This window comes from Ursus americanus, chromosome 1 (genome assembly GCF_024610735.1).
Source record: "Ursus americanus isolate L20-20 chromosome 1, mUrsAme1.1.p, whole genome shotgun sequence".
NCBI lineage: Eukaryota > Metazoa > Chordata > Mammalia > Carnivora > Ursidae > Ursus > Ursus americanus.
Genome location: NC_142127.1, coordinates 37,282,090 through 37,304,483, shown reverse-complemented (window position 1 = coordinate 37,304,483; position 22,394 = coordinate 37,282,090). Strand labels below are relative to the sequence as shown.

The 22,394-nt window shown below is 39.0% G+C and overlaps 1 protein-coding gene across 3 annotated transcripts in view; it reads left to right on the top strand.

Annotated features, from left to right (window-relative positions):
- Window positions 1–22,394, top strand: part of ACVR1C (activin A receptor type 1C) — an 83,081-nt gene that overhangs the window by 48,483 nt on the left and 12,204 nt on the right. The window contains exons 1-6 of one of the 3 annotated variants that reach the window (XM_087860877.1): window positions 5,640–8,586; window positions 9,052–9,133; window positions 12,122–12,361; window positions 16,919–17,149; window positions 19,925–20,092; window positions 21,450–21,606. In XM_087860877.1, coding sequence (XP_087717003.1) covers window positions 9,094–9,133; window positions 12,122–12,361; window positions 16,919–17,149; window positions 19,925–20,092; window positions 21,450–21,606 — 836 coding nt within the window. In that variant the 5' untranslated portion in view covers window positions 5,640–8,586; window positions 9,052–9,093. Of the gene's footprint in view, window positions 1–5,616; window positions 9,134–12,121; window positions 12,362–16,918; window positions 17,150–19,924; window positions 20,093–21,449; window positions 21,607–22,394 lie in introns of those variants that run through there. The other 2 variants (XM_045781608.2, XM_045781600.2) reach the window with 2 other exon arrangements.

Genomic DNA, 22,394 nt, shown 5'->3' with positions numbered 1-22,394 from the left:
TGAAATACAGGTCAGAAGTTATTTTGTATGGAGTAAGACAGAGAATACATAATGACAAATATGGAAGAGAGGATGACAAATAGAGGAACACATAAAAAGGTTTAACATGTGCTTTGACGTAGTGGTCCATAGGAGAGGAGAGAAAGATTTGGGCAAAAGCAGTCTCTGCAGAAGTAACAGCTCAGAATTTTCCAGAATTGATGAACACCAATCTATAAATCCAAGAAATTCAATCAATATCAAGAGGAGAACTTGAAAGATAGCCAAACTTTGACATAGCATAGTAAAACTTCAGAACACCAAAGACAAAAAGAAATCCTAAAAGTTGACAGACAAAAAGGTAAATGAAATTCAAAGGAATCACAGAAGAACTGACATTATCTTTTCAATAGCAAAAAGTAAAAAGAGAAAAGGCGAAACTACTTCTTCAATATTCTAAAAGGAATTAACTGGTAGCCCAGAATTCTACCCAGCAAAAATACCTTTAAAGAATGAGGTTAAATAAAAGACATTTTCAAAGTAACACGAAGTGAGTTTCACATTATCAAAGTCTTTGATAAAGGAAATTCTAAATATGTACTTCAGGCAGAAAGAAACTATACCAAAGTTCTGGCATGCAGGAGGAATGAAAAGCAAAAAAAGTGATAAATATGTGACTAATTCTAAAGAACATTAATCTACAACAGCAGTAATGTCTTGTGGGGTTTTAAGAAAAGATAAAATGGTCGTTCGATATAAAAATAGCTTACTATACATGTCAAGAGAGAGGTAAATGGAATTAAAATTTTCTAGGGCCTTATTTCCTTTAGGAGGAGGGTAAAAATATTGTTAATCCTTATGCTTTGAAATGTCCCTATTGTCATCTCTAAATTACTTCTAAAAGAGTAGAGTGTCACCATGTCCCTTCTAATCTACAATAGGAAAAATAGAACAATAAAAACTATCCAAAAGAAGTAAAAGAGAGAGAAGGAGAAAGAAGCACACAACAGATGTGACAAAAAAAAAAAAAAAAAAAAGCATCCAAATGTCAGGAATAATTAAATGAAAATAATTTAATGTAACTAGACTAAACTCTTTTACCAGATTGGAGAAAACAAATCCAATTAAATGTTGTTTTAAAAATTCCTTAAAAATGAAAGTTTACAGAAATGTTGAAGTTATTTTGATGGAAAAGATATGCCATACATATTTTAAAACAAAAAAATGTTAGCTTATTTATATTAAGAGCAGACAAAATTAACTCTAAGGCAAAAAAAAAAAAAATTCCTTGAGTTAAGAAGGGTCACTTTATAATGATTAAAGTTTCAATTTACCAGGGATTCTTAGTAAATTTAAATTTCTATGTACTTAAGAATGGGACTCAAAAATGAAGAAAATATTTCGAGATCTATGAGGAGAAATACAGAAGTCCACAATCTCAGAGGGAGATTTTAATATGCTACGGTCTTGGTATCGATAGAACAAGTAGATAAAATAAGTGAGACTATATAAGGTTGAAACAAGATGGTTTATGAACAATCTAATTTTTAGAAAATTGTAATTTACCAAGTCTGAATAGTCTCACGACAATAAAGAACCTGAATCAGTAGTTTAAAAAAGGTAGTAAGAAATATTTCCAGAAAGAAAATTTCAAGACCCATGGGCTCTACCAGAAAATTTTGATAAACTTCCAGGAGCAGATAACTTTCACACAAACTCTTCCAACTTTAGACAAAGAAGAAACACACCTTCACTTATGTTATGCATACTCTTGATATCAAAACCCGACAAAGACAGTATGAGAAAAGGAAAAGCCACTCTCATTTATGAACATGTATGCAAATACTCCAACTTGAGCCTGGAACCATATATGAAAAGGGATTCTAGGAACCACAGTACAAGGGTAAGGAATCATTATTCCTCAAATCAGGGTAAGGGTTACACCGTTGGTGAAGGAATAAGGTTGTGATCATGTGGGGTATCCCAGAGTTGGGGGGAAGGGGGGAATGAGTGGGGTGGTGATGAGTGAGAGTTTATAATTCTTTTTATACTCAACCTATATAATGTATGTACTTTTCTGTATATTCACTATATTTCACAATAAAAGAAGAACAAAACGTAAGTTTCAAAGTAATGTTTGGGTTGAGGTTACACATTCTTGAACATCTGAGTTGGTATTAAAGTGTTGAATAGCTCTTCAGCTATTATGTAACTCTTTCGTTATTGTTTCTTGTACAGTACTGACTTGTTTCTTTGCACATATGTTCTTTTTCTGACAAAAAAATCTAATAGATCAAAGTTTACTATGCCTGTAAATAAGTGTCTCAAAGACATATTGTTTCCTCTAATACCCACTCAGTAGCAGGACCTGAACTTTGAGCTGGTGATACAGCTGTCCGCCTATTTTCAACTACTCTTACAGGTAAGTGTGGCCGTATGACTAGGTTCTGGCAAATGAGATGACTGGCAGTGTGTTGGGGAACTTCTGAGAAGACCCATGAAAACAGAATGGGCACATTCTTATGTCACCCTCCATCCTGCTGCCTGGAGGTAAAGGCTGGTGTGTTAGTGGCTGCCTTGGACCATGGGGGTATACCACAGGGGTGGCCATGTGGCTGCTGACCGGAGCCTGACTGAAAACTTCGTGGAGTCACCCTGCTAACCTCAGACCACCCATCTTCTAGTTTCTTTTCCATGATTGAGAAAAAGGAAACTTCTGTCTGGTTCCCTCTGTTATTTGTAGCTAAACCCAATTCTAGGGAACATAGGAACAACAAAACAAGTCATCCAGGGTTCTCCCTGCTTGTGGATTGTATCCGGTTCACAGGTTTTTTTTGACCTATGGTTTCTGGAAAAGGAAAGAAACATGAATTTCTTTACATTGTTAAAAATTAAGAGTCTCGATATAAAACTTGTAGATTATCTGGCTTGTCTTGAAAAATCAGATATGGCATCCTTGAGATCTTCCTCATTTATCTGTTGTTGGAAGCTAAGAAGTAACACATTCTTCCTTTGTGGATACGGACATTCCCTGTTGATTCGTTCGGTCAGTATGTAGCAAGTTGTTGTTTGTTTGTTAGATTTTATTCATTTATTTGACACGGGGTCGGGGGGAGACAGCAAGCACAACCAGGGGGAAGGCTAGGCAGGGGAGAAGCAGGCTCCCTGCTGAGCAAGGAGCTTGATGTGGGGCTTGATCCCAGGACCCTGGGATCACGACCCCAGCTGAAGGCAGCCACCCAACCGACTGAGCTACCAGGCGCCCCGTAGCAAGTTTTTTTTTTTTTTAATTTTATTTATTTATTTGTTTATTTATTTATTTGAGAGAGAGAGAGAAAATGGGGAGGAGCACAGGGAGAGGGACAAGCAGACTCTCTGCTGAGCATGGAGCCCAACTTGGGGCTCCACCTGTGGCTGGATGTGGGGCTGGATGCGAGGCTCGATCCAGGACCCTGAGATCATGACCTGAGCCAAAATCAGGAGAGGGCTGCTTAATCGACTTTGCCACCCGGGCCCTGCAGTATGTAGTAAGTTTACCTAGAGTTCCCACGATCAATAGTTTAGTATATTTCTACTTCAGCATAATTGAGTTATTCTGTTTAATACAATTTTATATCTTAGATTTCTCCCTAATTATTAAACGAATGTCCTTTCCTTTGTGAAGGAATCGCATTTTGTGGCTTGATTCTCTCATGGTTGGATTGCATTTCGGTTTGTAACAAATGATTTCTTTTGACTCTGGGTGACATCAGAGACATGCTCAGAGAAATAGCTCTGATGTCAGATAGCATAGAGAGCACTCTAAAACTTTCCATGAAAAGTCTTCCAGGATAAGGTCAGGAAACCAGGGCAAGAGAAGGTGGTTATTTACTGGGTTAATTTTTTTTAAAGATTTTATCTATTTATTTGTCAGAGGGGAGTGTTGTGAGCATAAGCAGGGAGAGCTGCAGGCAAGGGAGAAGCAGGCTCCCCGCTGATCAGGGAGACCAACGCAGGACTCGATCCCAGGACCCTGACTGAGATCATGACGGGAGCTGAAGGCAGCCGCTTAACCTACTGAGCCACCCAGGCTTCCCTACTGGGTTAATTTTGTTAGGAATTGCTATTTAGTTCATACTTGCACTAATTACCCCTTTCATATGGAAATCAGCTATTCAACAAAAACATCCAAGTTCCACGTATCTTTGTTCCCATTTTGCTACCAAAACATGCAGTGCTTGCAAGGGTAAATGTACTAATAATTTCCTTTCAGATTTCATACACTATTTTAATAATGCTATTGTATTTTTTGCTTTCCAAATAATTGGTTTCAGTAAAGACAAGACACGGGCAACATGAAAATATTGGGTGCTTTATTAACCTCAGTACAATTTCCACCTTCCTGTTCTATTCTCAGTTGTGTAAAGAGAAAAAGGGAAATTGATTATTTATATCAGTCAGGGTAGGTAAACAATGCATATTGATTAGGTACATGTCTAAATTAGACTTTCATGTGAACCAAACTGAAGGATTACATCTGAAGGAAGATAAACTGCCAAAACATTGCAATTAGATTTATCAAAAATTAATAATTTCAAAGGATGCTATAATTATAAAAATTGCAGACTCTGCTCGTATTATTCTTTTGGGACTTTAAACGTCTTGTGATCTACAATTCTTTAAAAAATTGTTGTTTTCGAACTTTCTTATGGTTTTCTATTTTAAACCAATTCATTGCTCTAGTCAGTGTAAGGTGACATCTACCTGCTGAGAAATACTCACGGGACCCCTTGTGGAATTGTTCTGCCATCACATGAACAAATCCATTTATAGCTCATTCTCTGAGGATTCAGTGCACACCTGACAGGTGTGCCAGACAGGGGTTTTTTTTCCCCCTCCATAAACTGCAAGGTGCTATGATTTTTATACTTGGGAAAGTGCTATGAAATAAAAGCATACAAAGTAGGCAAACATGTGCTTTTAAAGTATAATGTAGGACGCATTTCCTATCTTGGGAAACAAGTACACTGATTTCAATTATTAAATTTTGTTCATAGGGATGTAATGGGAAATTGGAAGTAAAATTTATAACCAATTCTAAATTGAGGATTTCACACAATGTGAGCCCCTACTCTCTCAGTTATGTAAATACTATTACCTGTTTGCTGAAATACTTTTTGGGTGATTATCATGTACAGGACACTGGGCTGGGTCAGAATAGGATTATGTCACATCCGTCTTTTCCAAGTAAAAAGCTGCTTTGTGTGAGTGTGTTTGCTGTGAAAGAAATTATAGCAGCATGAACTTCAGGACAGAGAAGGGTAACTTCTCCCTCGTGGTCAATGTTTTTAAATGCCTTCTCTGAACAAGACTTTGCTATGAGCTGCGGAAACAGTGATAGGAGATACGGGTGCTAGTTCCAAGGATCTTTCATGTTTTCCATGTAAAAGTTGGCTGAAGAAAAACAAAAAACAAATCCTGATATACTCCTTGAGTAGTTACTATCTAATTTCTTTACAAATGTGTATCATTTGAGAATATATGTTTTGATGACAGATAATAAACTAATCTCTGGGTGCATGCACTGAAGTTAAGAAAAACTATAGAGCTGATTTAAATTCTCCTTCCTGGGGCGCCTGGGTGGCACAGCGGTTAAGCGTCTGCCTTCGGCTCAGGGTGTGATCCCGGCGTTCTGGGATCGAGCCCCACATCAGGCTCCTCCGCTATGAGCCTGCTTCTTCCTCTCCCACTCCCCCTGCTTGTGTTCCCTTTCTCGCTGACTGTCTCTATCCTGTCAAATAAATAAATAAAATCTTAAAAAAAAATAAAATAAAAATAAATTCTCCTTCCTAAATTTCATTAATCTCCTCTCCGCTGGAGTCAAACTTCTATAGACCCCATGCCAAAGATGATATTCTTCCATCTCACACTCCTAATTCCTTAACATATAAAAACATTATTATTCTTAAATTCAGACAAAAGTGGACAAGAGAAGACTTGAAGATACCCACTGTTCCTCACGTACTCCCAGAAGCCCAGCAACCCAAGGAGAACTGCCAAGACATACTTTTACGTGTGGTGTGACCTGTGTACTATGAAGTCATGAAATTATTCCAGGAGAAGACAGTGGATGGAAACATCCATTCGTAGACTGAGCACTGAACCACAGAATGGCCCCATCAGTAGCTCATCTGATTCAGTTAAAAGGCAGAAATACTTCTCATGTTATTTCTGTCACCTTCGTTGCTCTGTTGAATCTCTAGATTAGATGATATTCTTTTCTTTTTAAAGATTCTATTTATTTATTTATTTGACAGAGAGAGACAGCCAGCGAGAGAGGGAACACAAGCGGGGGGAGTGGGAGAGGAAGAAGCAGGCTCCCAGTGGAGCTGGGATCACGCCCTGAGCCGAAGGCAGACGCTTAACGACTGCGCCACCCAGGCGCCCCTAGATTAGATGATATTCTGCCATTATTCACTACTTGAGGTTCACGTTGATCAGAAACAACCTGTTCGACGTGATTATTCTTGCTCTGTGGAGAAGGGTGACCATTTGCTCTTCCCTCTAGTGGAGTATGTTGGAGGGCTCTCACTGAATTCACTTCTCACTGGATTATTCTGATGACGTTTACTAGGATCACTGAAGAAGTAGGAAGCTAGGACTACTCCAGGTAGTGGGGAGCTGCCTGCAATTTGTGAGTGTGGAATTATGTAAGAGTGTTAGACAAATAAAACCGGTATCTTTGACCTAGCACCTGAGACCTGTTCACTTCACGCATGCGGACTTCCCACATGGTAAGTGCGGTTCCCGGTGGTTTCATATTGGACTGATTGAGCATGAATGGAATTCTTCATCATGATCTTTCTCTTACCTCCCGCTTCCCTTGCTCTTATGTAAAGTTGTCTTCATAGTTTTCCTTTCAAAATTGTTTTGGAACTGTTCCCTAGATGGGCCATGTATTCCTTAGTAGAATTTAAATTCTATAAGGTCGTGGATTGTGCCCCACTTTCTGGCATTTGCGCTAGAGAGTCGTTCTTGGTGCAGCGTTGTACAAAGCAATCCACTTGTATCGAGTCTTTTGGTAGAGCAGTAAGAAACCAATTCAAAATGTATTTTCATTGCCATCAAACAAATGGTTGAAATGATGGTATCCACATTTAAGGACGATTTGAAATGGGCGGGTTAAACGAGGTTCATCATGAAAATTTGGGAGACTTCTCAATGCTTAGCATGTCATTCTGGTTTTAGCAAAAGACATTATTCCTGTTAAGCTAATTAATAAGGTAGCTTTGAATGTCTTAGAGGCGATGCATTCCTTTGTTTCAACTGCAGATATTACTTCCAGTTTCCCCCTAGAGACCTGTGAGCTAAACTAAACAAAGACCCTTTCATTGCTGCACAGGCCTGTGTCCTAGAGGGTGTATAGGGTAGGTGGAAGGACCACAGTGTTCAGTTGGCCCTGGTGGCATTTCTTCCATGTGCCGGGATAGAAGCAGACCCATCAGAAAGCATCTCCAGCAGCATCATCTTTTTCGGATGGCTTACTACCTGAGAACATGGTCCAAGCTAGAAGAAGAAACGCTTCCCCTTGTGGGGTGAATGGTTGGAGAGGCAGTTGAAGACTTGATATTTATATTGTCATGGATACAATCTTGCAAGATGGTATCTTTTCACTCGGGGCAAAACTTTTAATAAAAGGAATAAGAGTGGTTTTAATATTAAATTAGTCTGTGGTTTCTTTAGGGGTATTTCAGATCCTCTTCAATTACTGTAGGCTACTTGCTACAGCAGCTTCTGGAAAGGAAGCACTAATCTTGTAAAGTTTTACAAATATTCACTTTGGATGGAGACCTCTTTTCTTTGTCTGAATTTGTTTTTTAACAGCTGTCCAGCCAGTACATATGTCTTCAATCACTCTCAAATTGTTTTTTTCTATTTTTTTTTTTTTTTTTAGAGAGAGGGTGGGAAGAGGGGCTGAGTGAGAGGGAGAGAGAGAATCTTAGGCAGGCTCCACGCCCAGCACAGACCCCAACTCGGGGTTTGATCTCACAACTCTGAGATCACGACCTGAGCTGAAATCAAGAATTGGATGCTTAGCCGACTGAGCCATCCACACGTCCCTTCTCAAAGAGTTTCTATTCCTCACTCCATTGTAATGTCTTTGTTTCTAGTCGGTTGAAGGTCATTCAAATATAATGAAGAAAGATGTCTTTACATGGTACGTAGACATTTTCAAGATTTCTGTGCCAGTGGTCAATATGGGCTATTTGAAGCAATTGATCTAGTTCCTAGCTCCACTTAGTTCTAAGGCATCTCCTACTAATAGCATACACTAAGGAAACATAAATTAATTTAAAGGTCATATAAATCTCGTAAACATCAGTAATTATAAAAATTACTTTTAATAAGGAAAAAGAAGAGGTCAGCAGAGGAGGAAACATGGGGGTCATAAGGATCATGCCCATATTATCTTTTTCTTTTCATCTTAAGGATTGCTTCCCTAAAGCTGAAGTAGGGCATGGCAAGGAGGCACTGTCCTGGGAGAAGCTGAGTCATTCAAACTCGTCCTGAAATTTATTTGAGGAGTGGCAGCGACCATTGACTTTCACCATCAACAGTTCCATTCAGGTCTCTAGGGGAAGTTGCAAAGTTCACACACACACACACAAAATGTTTAAAAAAATTTTCATCCTTCCTTCCTCCTTTCTTCCTTTTCTTTTATTGTTTTGTCTTATCTTACTTTCTTACTTTCTACTGCCTTTCACGACTCTCTTCAGCTGTCCAGTATCTTCCACCCCATTCGGGTCAATGTGCTCTTCTCCCTGCCTTGTTACTACTTCCCTTCCCTGTGTGGTCTTGGTTCAATGTATTATAGAGCTTATATAGGGGAGATATTTGTGACCTAGACTCTCACCCATCTGGGCTAGTGCTTTTCTCTCTGCCCCCCCCCACCCCATTCTATTCTATTTAATTTGCTAGGGAGTGAAATAACATGAATGAACAATGTAGCATTCCCCAGACCTCATTTTTGGGATAAACATATTCCCCCATGGAGCTGCTTATAATATGGAGCATGCATTTCATTTGGCACAGGCAATCTCAGATTGGAAATTGTTGAATAACGAGAGTTCTCCTATGATCGAGAATGCTAGAAAAAATAATGTGCTCATCAAAGGTAACTTATTAAAATGTATTCTTAACTGCACTACTATCTCCTTTTGCCATGACTCATTGGGTGTAGACTACAGCTTTTCTTCATTTATCTCCTGTAGAGATTACAATCAACATTTGGTTTAGAAGATAGTTTTACAAATGTTTGCTTTAAAAATTGCTCAGTGTTTAAGGAGCTCTTTCTGGATGCTGTTGCTAGCCTTTTTCTAGCTGAGTAATCTTTTTTTATTACTAACTCCTATCAGTAAATTTGTTCACAAAAGTAGAAAACATTGCCCATCTGTAATAAACATCTCTGAGAGCAGTAACCTTCACTAGAGCAGTACGCTTTTACAAAGAGTATTCTATTTTCAGGGTTGCTGACCTTTCGCCTCTTTATTGGTTGCCATAGTGATGATCTGAGCTCTGCTTAATAGAGCTTTACTAAAATGAAGACAGTCGATAAGCTTTTTAACTCTAATGTTTGTATTGATAGCTTCTGATAACATATATTGAAATAAGATATATCCATATCAATGTATCTAATAGTGGAATTTTATATTTTTAATTTTATTTTTATTTTAAAAACAGATTTAAGTAGATATCTATGTAGGTTGCAAGAGATTAAGTGCTTTGTGTGGCTTTCATAGAATTCCTGAAATACCATTGTGAGGACCTAAAGATATAGATACAACTTGAAATGTAGATTTGAAAGATCATTGTGAAATGGATAATAAAATCCTTTTATAACAGCAAATGGTAGAAGTTCCAAGTACCACGGTTAATGATTTCTGAAGCAAAGTCAAGTCAAAGAACTCTTTTAGCACCTTGTCATGAGAACATTCAAGGCCAAGTTCTCCCCATATGCACCTGTACAACTTCTGATGACTTCAGAAGAATCCTGAAACATTCAGGAGTAGGAAAGTTGGAGATCTGCCAGAATTTCTGGGGCAAAGTAGAAGAGAATGGATTGTTTGTTTCCAGAGTTCACTTAACCATTTTAACTCTTTTACTTATCGATCATAAAAAAACTTTTTAGGATTGTAATGATACTCGTATGAACACGTTTTTGAGGAATTTGATTCCTTTTCCTTGAGAATTAAATATTCATTTTGCATTTGTATTTATATATTCCAGTTGACATATTGTAAGTAAAATGTAAATGCATTTAATATAATAAGCTCTCCAGGATTGTCATTGCAGAGAAAGAAGTTTGAGGGATGGCTTAATTCATAAGGTCCATTATCACAGTCATTTGTTTAGAGTCTAAGGTGCAGGTGTTGCGCGTTGCTTTCCATGTGTGTCTGCAGCCCGCTCTCTGGATATGCCTCGTCAGCTCCGGGAGGGTGTAGTCTGCTCCAAGCATTATAGCCGCAAATGGAGAAAGTATTCGCTCACTTTGCTTCTCTTTCTCCAAAGCCTGTATTCTTCTAATTCTCCTTGATGTCTGAGAAGCTAAGACTGCAGAATTCTGTTCCTATATCCTATCAAATACTTCCTAAGGCTTATTAAAAACAAAACTCACCATCCCTAATGATAGGACACGGGGATAAAATTAAATTGATCCCAAGGCTGCCTTTAGTGAACAAAGAGAAAATGAACTATGTGCTCATTTCAAGTGTCAAAATAATTTCTAGAAAAATACAGAAAATATCTGTCATAATAGATTTTTCATGGATCACTATTTTCCCTAAATTAAAAAGATTTCTTAAGTGCAAGAAGAGCTTTGGAAGAATTGGCTATCTGTATTTTAATATTAGAATCCCAAATTATATCCTTATGTTACTTGGTTTCAGTTATCATGTTTATTTTTCTAAAACTAAAGATCTTATCCCTTACTTATTACGAACAAAACTAGAGGAACTTTTAGTGGTTCGACCGTTCAAGAGCTGTCTATTAATCATCTCCAGTTGTAAACACTAGGGATATAGCTGAGAACAAAGCAGACAAAATTCTTTCTCTCACAAAACCTACGTTCTTTGGAGGGAATCCGAGAATAGAGAAATAAATACACGAATATACAATGTGCCAGGCGGTGGTACAACCCAGGAATTAAAACAAAACAGTAAAGTGGTGTAGAGAATGAACGGGGACAAAGAAGGAAGTACTACTATTTCAGATAGGGTTCAGCCAAGCCCATCCTGTCCCCGCCACCCCCCCCCCCGGATGACCTCATGGGTCTCTTTGCTTTTACACCTGCGCCCCTCTGCAGCCCCACGGAATAAAAGGGAGATCACATAGTTAGTTCACCTGCTCCAAGTCCTGAGACAGCGTCTACTTGGAATAGGATACACAGTCCTTCATGCTCTTCTGTCTTCTGCTTTTCTCCTCATTTACTGCACTTCGAGGCATGGGTGGTTCCTGAGCAGCCCGAGTGGGCCTCATCTCGGGGGCTGTACACTTGCTTTCATGTTGCCCAGAGCGCACCTGCTTGGGATCCCTGCCGCCTCCCAGAGCAGCCTTCGGGAGCGCTCTGTCTAAAGGGGCATCCCGGCATCACGCACTTCCCCTCTGCTTCAGCATAGCGCTTAGGGCCTCTTACTTGGGCATCACATATCCATCTGTTGAGTGGGCGTATGAGAACATAAGCACCACGAGAGCAAGGATTTGGCTCTCACGCACCACTGTATCCCCAGCACCTGGAATAGTGGCAACATATTGCAGGAGCTCAGTAATTATTTGTGGCATGAATGAATGAATGTGCTTCAAGGATGGACTGCTGAAAAATGGGGAGAAGATAGTAGAAAAATGTCAAATGCCTTGGAGGATTTAAAAAGGATCCCATGCACTGGTGCTTTCCATGATCTTCATTCTGGCTCCCATTGTCACCTGGCATAATTATTCCGGGTGCATCATGACCTCAACTCCCTTTCCCCATCTCTGCTTATCCCCCAGAGAATCTTTACCAACTCACCGAAGTGCAGAGTGTGAGATTTTGGTGATCACATTTCCAATTTCCAGAGTATCTTAAATGGCTTTATTTATGGTCATGTTCTTTCTTTTTTAACTGAAGCATCTCCAAATGCCCCCAAACTCGGACCCATGGAGCTGACCGTTGTTATTACTGTGCCAGTTTGCCTCCTGTCCATGGCAGCCGTGCTGACGATCTGGGCATGCCAAGGTCGACCATGCACAAACAGGAAGAAAAAGAGACAGAATGTGGAGGAACCCCTCTCTGAGTGCAATCTGGTAAATGCTGGAAAAACTCTAAAAGATCTGATTTACGATGTGACTGCCTCTGGATCTGGCTCTGGTATGTGTCCGTTGTGTCCATTTTGCAGTAAGAAAACTCTTATTTAAAAATAAATAAAAACAATTTCTAACAAAAAGGGCCCAAACATTATGAATGGCATCATTTAGAATGCTTGCTGTGGTACGTGGGAAGTTTTGGTATAGAAACTTGTTTTTGGATTTGATGAAGAGAACCGAGTATCATGGCCGAGTGAATTAAGTCCTCTCAGTTGCCTTTTCTGCCTCTAGGTTTTCAGATTCTCATTTTTACATTCCTTCAGAATTTATTTCTGAGGCTAGAAGCAGTTTCTCTTCTCTCCCTTCCCCCCCGTTATGGTTAGTAATAATCATTGTTGCTCTCCTTAGTAATGTTTCATGGGCACAGAAGTTACTGTATTTAAGGAGCTGAGTTCTGGGCGAAAGATGTTAGTTAGGCTAAGTGGTATTCTCAGAGTGTCTTTGCTTGTGGTCATGGAAGTCTTCAGAATCCGAAGCAGCCCCTGGGATGTGTGTGTGAAGTCAACAGGGAGCCGACCTGAAATTAGAATCGAGAGTATATTCTTCAAGCACAGAAACAGACGATGGGGAGCAGAGAACAGCCAACAGCGATGACTCCTGCGCTGGCTGGCGCTAGGGCAGTGCGATAAGTCTCTTCCTCTTTAACGGCACTCCACAGCCCCTGGTGAAGCGATTCAAAAGACCAGGCTGTTTGATGGCCTTAATGAGTCTTTCTCATCCCACAAACCGTATGAGGGCATTTTGGGTTTCTGGCGACAAAGCAGATTTCTCCGTAATAACGAACTTTTCAAATGGCCTTTCCTCATGTATATGTCCAGAAATCCTGTCGGCATGTGGTACGGCAGAAATATGAACTAGGGTAAGCCTAGGTGGGTCACTTCAGGAGCCCCTGGGTCCCCTCTCGTTTTGGAAGGATCATTAAGGATGATTATCCCAAACAGGCTTTGAGAAACTTCCCAGGCCGTGGCCGTTAGGGGCATCCAGACAGGCGCAATGAACAAGGGCAGATGACAGAGGGGCAGTAGCATCTATATTTAACATGAAGCAGATTTAGACTCACCGAAGAGTCCAGAGAAGAGAGGCCTAATTAGGTCATCCACAGAGCCCAGAAGGTTTGTGCTTCTGGGGGCAAGATCACCTGCTCTGTCGTGGACCAAGGTCTCAATGTTGATGCCATCGCTGCACAAATGAAGTGGCATGTTTTCAAAGGAGGCGCACCTAGAAAAATGTCTCCAAACTGCAAAGTTCACAGAACTAAAATCCAAATTAAATTATTGCATAGAAAGCTGACATTCTTCCTTTAAAAATAAAGCTGTTCACATTCAGTACTCACTCTTCCTTGACTATTACATCCTGGGACCCACTATGTCCTAATTTCTTGAGCACTGGTGACATTCTAGGCACAAAACATGAGCACAGAGAGCTCTGATTTGTGCTCAGTTCCTGGAAACCTCATATAATTTCTTGTTGAAGTTCAAGTGATTAAATAACCGTCTATGTAATACTCTCTCCAAACATTTCAGTTCATCTAAAGATGTGAAGTAGAAATGTGTATTTCACAGCTACTCCTTGAATATATTTAAGATGACTAAGAATTTCCCTTTCAAATAAAAATAATAGAGATTTTATAACAGGAGACTGGATATTTAGTTTAAGAAATAAACATGAGCCAGGACATGAAATAAAAAAAAATTAACATTAAGATTTTTTTTTTGGTGTCTTTGTGCATCTTTAAACCTAAGTCTGGGTTTATTGACTGCTGGACTCTCATCTTTAGATTATTCTAAGATCTTTCTTAAAGAGAAAGCTGTATGTGTACCCAAGCACAGATGATTTTTATCAATGACCAATTGGAAAGAGTTTTAAGCACTTTTTCTTAAAGTCGGCTACATCCATTTGGCAGTGAGCACCGGCTACAAGTACCTGATGGCCGCAGTGCCTTTGGTAATCAGAGAGAATGGGTGTAGCTGCAGCAAGGTTTGCATCATGAAAGCTTGTTCATGCGGAGGAAATGTGGTTCCGCTTCCCCTTTGCTTCTCTTAATTGACCAGTAAACTTTAGGCCAAGGCAGTTTGGTAGATGTTGAGAAACGAAAATTGTGAAGTGTATCCTTGACTGGGTCAGGGACACATTTCAAGGGGATAGAATACCTGCAAGAAAGAAAAGGGGACCGATGTGCTGCTGGACGATTTCTGAGAATGGATTGTGTCTCAGGTGGCTTCTGAGAGACTGGGTGGCTGCTTTCCTGTCCCAATATAACACTTCTGGTGGGTGGTGACATTACTGAAAGTTGCCTTCCCATCAGACATCAGCTTTTACAACCCCTAGTTTAAAAAAAAAAAAAGAAAAAAGTAAAATGAACCTATAGGGAGAAGCAAAGTCTGTGTATCTTCAAATGAAATCTCTGAGTGTACAAACAAGAGCTAGATTATTTGGAGTTAGTTGCCTTGAAGGATACCGAAGCAACTTGCCCAGAGTTAGTGTCTCAGCTTTAACTGCTGTGCTGAGGACTTTTGATGAGCTGTCTTACTCTGTTCACGGTCTGTGGCATTGGTCGTGTGCTGGATCAATTTGCTGTTTGAAAACAGAGGCTTCTCGAGCTCTCTAGTCAGTTGTTAGTAGCGGTTGTTGATGGTGATGTTTGGGTAAGTGTGTGCATGCAAGACAAGGGAGGGAGGAGAGAGACTGAGATTGCAATTTGGCCTGATAAATGTTACACAACTTTGATTGTGTGGTCCAGTAGTAAACTTGGCCATAGCCTACGAGAACCAGTCCTTGGAGTTTGCTGCTGGAATTCTTCCCAACAGGAGAGGACTGCAGGCATGTCCACTGAATGGTGAGAGCAAGAGTTTGGACTGAACACCAGCATTTTAGCTGTAGGTCGGCCTCCCACTACAGCCTGTTTCTGGGCGAGTCTTCGATTACTGCTAGGCCCCGATTTTCTCATCCCTAAAATGATAAAGTTGAACTAGACGATCTCAGAACTCTCTGGCTGTGGGGCCCTATGACTAATTGTTGAGATCCATAATAGCACCCTTATAGTCTGTGCTTATTTAGCCACAGTGGGTGGTTCTCATGAAGATGAGAACATCTGAATAAACCGTGGCTCATTTCAGGAGCAGAGGCCGAAGCCTGCAGAGCTTATGGGGCTGTAGCAATGAGAGTTTCCGAGCCATCTGAGTGCAGGGATAAGAACTAAACATGACTTTCCAGAGTAAACTTATACTGTACCTCTTTACCTATTTTCCTCGAATTAAAAGAGTGCTAAGTACCCATCGTGGAAATTAAGAAAATGTATATTAAAAAGAAGAATATCACAATTCCCCCTGATTCCACTAAATAGGAGCAACCATCATAGCATTTGGCAAATTTCCTTTTCAGTCTTTTTCTTGTGCATATTTTGGATAGCTAGGTACACTTTAGATGGGTAGAATTTACTGTGCTATTTTCAGTTAACATTATAGCAAAAGTATTTTCCCATGTCATTAAGAAATACCTCCTCATAAACAGCATCGTTATCATTTGCTCTAAGTAATCTGTTGTAAGATAGAATATTAAGGGCAAACCATTACTGAACATGTAATATGCCAGATAGAGTGCCAGGTGCGTACCACGCTTATTCATTCTTATATTACCCCTATGAGATAGGTACTGTTAATATCCCTTATTTTTAGATAAGGAAGCTGAAGCTCAGAGAAGTTCCATTATTTGCCCGTGGTTACCATGTGTCACAGCTGAAATTTGAACTGAGGTCTTTCTTATCTGTTCTCTTAATCGCTGCACTATGTTTAACAGTTTTTCTATTATCAGATACTTTCCCTTCTATTTCCTGCAAGTAATAGTATTAAATATTTTGACATAAATGTTTCTGTGTTTTGCATTAAATCTTTAGGCTAGAATTCTAGAGGTGGGGTTATTGGTTCAAAGACCTACACTCAGAATATATTTCCTTTGATTTTTTTAATTGCACGAAGAATATCCATTTGATATTTTCTACGACAATGCCTTGCTTTTTTTAGTGTAACATGATTACCTCACTTGGTTATTGAATCTGGTTCTTCACTTTGCAATTTTAATTTGGTTGTTGAAAAAATTCACAAGGAATTCTTCTGCTTCCCCAGTTGTATTAGTAGCTGCATTTTATTTTAGAGGCTGACAGCCTCTTTTTTTTTTTTTTTTTAACCTTGTGTATTTAGTAAACTGATTGGCTTTTGTGGGCAAATCAGGGAGATTTGCAGCAATTCTGGAAAATCAGGTATCTGTAGCAGCAGGCTATGTTCAAGAAATTTTTATTTGGGAATGTGAGAAGAGAAATTCATATTAAGAATTTGCAGTGAGTTTTTTTGTTGTGTTTTCTTTTGTTTTTTTGTTTGTATGTTTTTGTTTTTGAGCATGGTTTGGCCTGAAAGTTTGGTACAATGATGCTTATTTCTTCAAAATCGTTAAAATTATGAAAGTACTTCAATGTTTGCCTTTTTATGTGAAAATAATGGTCACCATGACAGTTCTTTCCTGACACTTCCGTGTTTGTAATCATCAATTCCATCTTTTCTTTGGTTAGGTCTACCTCTGTTGGTTCAAAGAACAATTGCAAGGACCATCGTACTTCAGGAGATAGTGGGAAAAGGTAGATTTGGTGAGGTCTGGCATGGAAGATGGTGTGGGGAAGATGTGGCTGTAAAAATCTTCTCCTCCAGAGATGAAAGATCTTGGTTTCGGGAGGCAGAAATTTATCAGACGGTTATGCTGAGACATGAAAACATACTTGGTTTCATTGCTGCTGACAACAAAGGTATTTTCAATCTAATTGGGTTCAGCAAGTAAACATGTTATGTCCATCATCAGATCACCATAAATAATTTCTTTTAATAAAACACATAAAAGTCTAATTTCTTTACTGAGGATAGAAAATGCTTTACCTCTTCTCCACAGATAAATGTACAGAACCATACAATAAAGTCAGGGCAAACGAGTGATATTAAATCATGATGACACCATAGCCAGGTTGATATTTAAAATATTTGGTGACTGGTATGGCACAGGAATCAACCAATCAGAACAGAAGCTTCAACTGGAACAGAGTCCTGGGAGAACCCTGCCATGCTAGCTTTTATCCTTTATTTGCTGGTTCATGAAGAGATCTGGAGGCATCCTGTCAGGGGGTGGGGTAGGAGGTGGGGGAGGTTGCTTTGGGTGTCTAGGGCGAAGGGATGGCATTGGAATTTTGAATAGCAGCTGTGAGCCAATGAGGACAGAAGTATTTCAATATTTTAATAACTGGTACAGACATACCAGTATTGCTAGTTGAATATTCACCTTTGCTAGGACTGTACTTCTCATCTGTATGAATAGGCTTCAACTCCAGGACTCAAATTCTCTATGAACATTATCAGAATGGCAGCAAGCAAATCAATTTTAGTGAAATTTTCTATCAATGTACGTTGAGTATGAATTATATTGAGGTTTAACATCAACAACCTCAAACAGTATGACTTTTTGAGATTTGTGGCGCAAGACAGAGCATCAATGTTTTGATATTGAAATCGATATTCATAAAATACGGTATAAATACCCGAGTAATCAGGGACTGGTTATAATTTGTGGATTACCTATGCTTAGCTTTCTTCTTTTTGCATAGCTTTTACTTATTTAACTGTGCATTAGTTCCTATAACAAAGGGAAATGGGGCACAAGGATGAGCAAAACATGACGCAGTCAAGGTTTTTTTAATTCAAATCAGTAATACTCATGAAGAACTTTGGTGAGGTAGAGATTTTAACTTCTATCTAAAAAACAAATTATTTTTATCTATTATAAGCTTGATATTACTAATTAGATGACAAAAAAGAGGCTTAGAATTACTGTCCATTTTGGCCATTATTATGTTTGCACATGGTATCTGTTTTCTGATTTACTCAGGTACAAACTGAGTAAAACCAAGATGAGCTTCAAACAAAAAAGGTTCTTTCCAAATTCTTAATTCTATATACTTTGAAAATATATCCAGACTATTGAAAAGGAGACATTTCTTAGTAAGCTAAGAACTTTTTCGTTTTCTTCCTAAGCTTGAGCTCAAGTGTACCTATGATTAGATTAATTAGCATTGTTGTCAAAGCAGTAATGACTTTAGTTATATGGATCACCTTGATGGGGCTAATTTAATCATGATGTTTATTTGATTATAAGACAATAGGCCCAAGGGAGATCATCCTTGATTGCCTTTTCTTCAGTTTAACTGGTCTACCTCTGTCACTGGCTTACTTATCAGTGGCTTTGTGCATGATTTCAAATGACCTCCAATATCGCTTTCATCTCCGTTTCTAAATCTTTTGTGGTATTTATAGTTCCAGTGGTTAGTCAACGGTCTGACAGAGACGTTGATATGAGAGGGCAAGAGAGCCACTGGCACTGAGCAAGGAGAGAGGTAGAATAAGGGTTAGTTTTATACATGGTTAGTTTATTACTGAACTTTATCATGTTGATTTTTGTATTCCTAGGAAATTTTATCACTACCTGGATTTAGAAATTAAATATTTGGATTAAGAGTAACTCTTGTACATAAGGCATTTAATAGAAGAAGTCCTTAGCAAATGTTCATTATTGCTTCCTTTCTCTGAGCGTCAGAACTGGTCAGGACTGCCCAAGGCTGTTGTAGACACTATTCGAAAAGCTAAAGCTAACTCCAGGGACTCTAAGACCTGGAGAAGTTTTAGGCTAATTTCTGTTCTGCTAAAAATATTTTATAAGCTGGATTAGCTTTTGGTTGAATGAAGTAAATTACTTGAAAATGTCTAGTAACTGTATTTGGCTCTTAACGTAAACTTTTGGGGAAAATCAGTTTCGTATTTTGAAAGGTGAACAATGTGAACATTCTTAGAATTTTAGAGCTTTTATTACAGTAATAACACTTTGTGTAAATTTGTTGCATTTCTGGTTTGTACTGGAATGATCTTTCTTAAAAGCTCAGAGTAATTTATAGCACAACAGTGAGCCTAAACGCATCTGTCAGTAGTTTCTCCTATAATGTGGTACTATCAGTATATAAAGAGAATAAGAAAGGAGTTGTTCACTTAATCAGAATCACTCTCGCAGGGGGAATGAAACATGAGAGACTATGGACTATGAGAAACAAATTGAGGGCCTCAGAGGGGAAGGGGTGGGGGAATGGGATAGACTGGTGATGGGTAGTAAGGAGGGCACGTATTGCATGGTGCACTGGGTGTTATACGCAACTAATGAATCATCGAGCCTTACATCGGAAACCGGGGATGTACTGTATGGTGACTAACATAATATAATAAAAAATCATTAAAAAAAAAAAAAAAAGAATCACTCTCACAGCTCCCGTAGTGCTGGCGGGTACATACAACAGGCTCTAGCACAGCAATATCTTCAGGGATTCAGTGAGAAATTTTACTTTGCTAATTTGGATTGCCAGCATCCTCACTAAAGGAATTAGCTTTGCTTTGTGGATAATACAGATTTACTTCAAATACATTTGCTAAAAAGCTTTTAGTTTCTTTCTCAACATATATTTACAGCAATAAAACGACTTTTTCCCATTTAGATAATGGAACTTGGACTCAACTTTGGCTTGTCTCTGAATACCATGAACTGGGTTCCTTATATGACTATTTGAATAGAAACATAGTGACCGTGGCCGGCATGGTCAAACTGGCCCTTTCGATAGCTAGTGGTCTGGCCCACCTACATATGGAAATTGTTGGCACACAAGGTATGTGTTTTCTTCCTAAATTTTTTTCTGCTTGGCTATGAAGATAGAAACACCAAGTTGTGTTTTAGTGTTTAGTTGCATTTTAGTTTATTACAAACAAGTAACAAATGTAAGAAACACTAAGGTACCTTATAAAGCTGAGGGTATTATCATAATACAGCCAACTCTCATCTATGTACTCTTCATTTTGTATATTAACCACAATAATAATTTTACACCTGGTGGCTCCAGCTTTGCCATTTAGCACACATCCCTGGGAGATCTTGCTTTGGTGGCAAATGCTCTATATTCAGAGAATATAAATAATTTAAATATTTACCTTTGATAGCTAAAATAATTGGAGATGGTAATGTGAAAATATTGAAAAAATATTGAAAAAAATATTTACATATAATGTACTCAAAGGCCAAATAATACCCACTGTCTTTTCTACTTATTGTGTTAATAGAGAATTCGCTCTAGAAAGTCATTAGTCCAGTCAGGGCAGTGGTTCTCAAGTTTGGATTTATGATCCCTTAAACTCTTAAAAATTATTGAAGACCCCAAAGGTTTTTGTGTATTTGGGTTCTATCTATTAATATTTATTTACTCTAGAAACTAACACTGAAAAATTTAAAAAGTATTTATTAATTTACTTAATAATAATAAAATATTAAACAAGCTTTAAAAATTTGCATCTTTTTTGTAATACAAAAACCAATCTAGTGAAAATATGGTTTCGTTTTACATTTTTGCAAATCTCTTCAATGTCTGACGTAATGCCTGGATCTTCATGCATGTTCTTCATTCAGTTGTTCCTTTGTGTTTTGGCTGGAGTGTGTGAGGAAAAGGTAATATCCCACAGATACGTATTTGGAAGAGTCTCAAAGACTCCCAGGGATTTTGGGGTCCCTTTTGAGAACTGCTGGTCTAGGGTAGTAGAAGTTTGAAACTTACTTTGTAAGAGAATACTTGCTATGTTCTTATGTGGATGGAGCGATGCTAATTCCTCCGTGTTCAGGCAACGGAAATTTATTAGTGGCCACTAAGTGCCACCTAGTGTTCTAAGCGTCAAAGTCATGCTGGTGAAGAACACACAGGCACTGCCCTTAGGCAGCCTACAGTCTAGCTGGGAGCAACAGATAATTAAACACCGATGTGAATGAACAATATAATTTAGACAGTGATAAAGGTTCTGAAGAGGGCAAAATGACGTACTCTGTGGAGACTGACAGGGGATGTGGAATGTGTGGTCAGGAAGACCTGTCTTCGGAAGTGACTTTTGAGCCAGCTCTTCAATGTGATTCCTTTTAGAGAGTGAGTCTTCTGTAACAACAACAACAACAGCAAATGAGTATTCTTTTCCTATGGTTTGTAGGTAAACCTGCTATTGCTCATCGAGATATAAAATCAAAGAATATCTTAGTGAAAAAATGTGAAACTTGTGCCATAGCCGACTTGGGGCTGGCTGTGAAGCATGATTCGGTACTGAACACGATTGACATACCTCAGAACCCTAAAGTGGGAACCAAAAGGTACGATCACTCACTTTGGTGGCACTCTCGGACGTATGACTGCCCCGTAAACGTGAAATCCTGGGATGAGTATGTAGGTTTTTTGGGGGTGGGGGTGGGAGTCCAAATGGAAAATCATTAGGCCCAAGAAAGCAAGCAGTCTTGTCTGGGTCATTGAGAAGTCGGTGACAGAATGGGTATAAAGCAAGGACGGTTTAGTCATATGCGCAGTAGCCATTTGGGTGGGGAAGCCAGTAGAGAGGGATGGTGGAAGAGATGGTGATACGTTATTTTGAGTGGGCCAGTTTCTAGGAATACATTTTCCTATGGATAGGTGGGGGGAAAGATGTCATCAGTATATAGCTCCTCCAAAGCCTTTCTACTCACAAATGAGCTGAACTCAGGCTAGTTTGTTCAGCATTCTAAACAATAGAGGCAGAGTCAATATATTGAGCAAGGTAAGTGAGGGACTCTAAATACAGACGTGTGCTACTGCACTCCCTTAATATTTCAGAATATGTAACAATTTTTGTATTTACTATAATTGTACTTATCCTTAAGTCTCGCAAATTGATGCGTATTGAGATAGTAGGAGTTTGGACACAAGTCCCGCATTCAAGGAACAGAATCTCTGAAGGTTCAGAACAAGTGTGAGAGAAGCAGAACATCCTACATATATATTACGACAGGCCCATTAGTAATGGGATTTCTAATGCTTTCTTGTTCTGGCCAACCTGTGGCCATGCGGCCATCATACTTCCACTTCCTCTTATTTGAATATCAGGATCATGCTGTTTTGACATAATTCC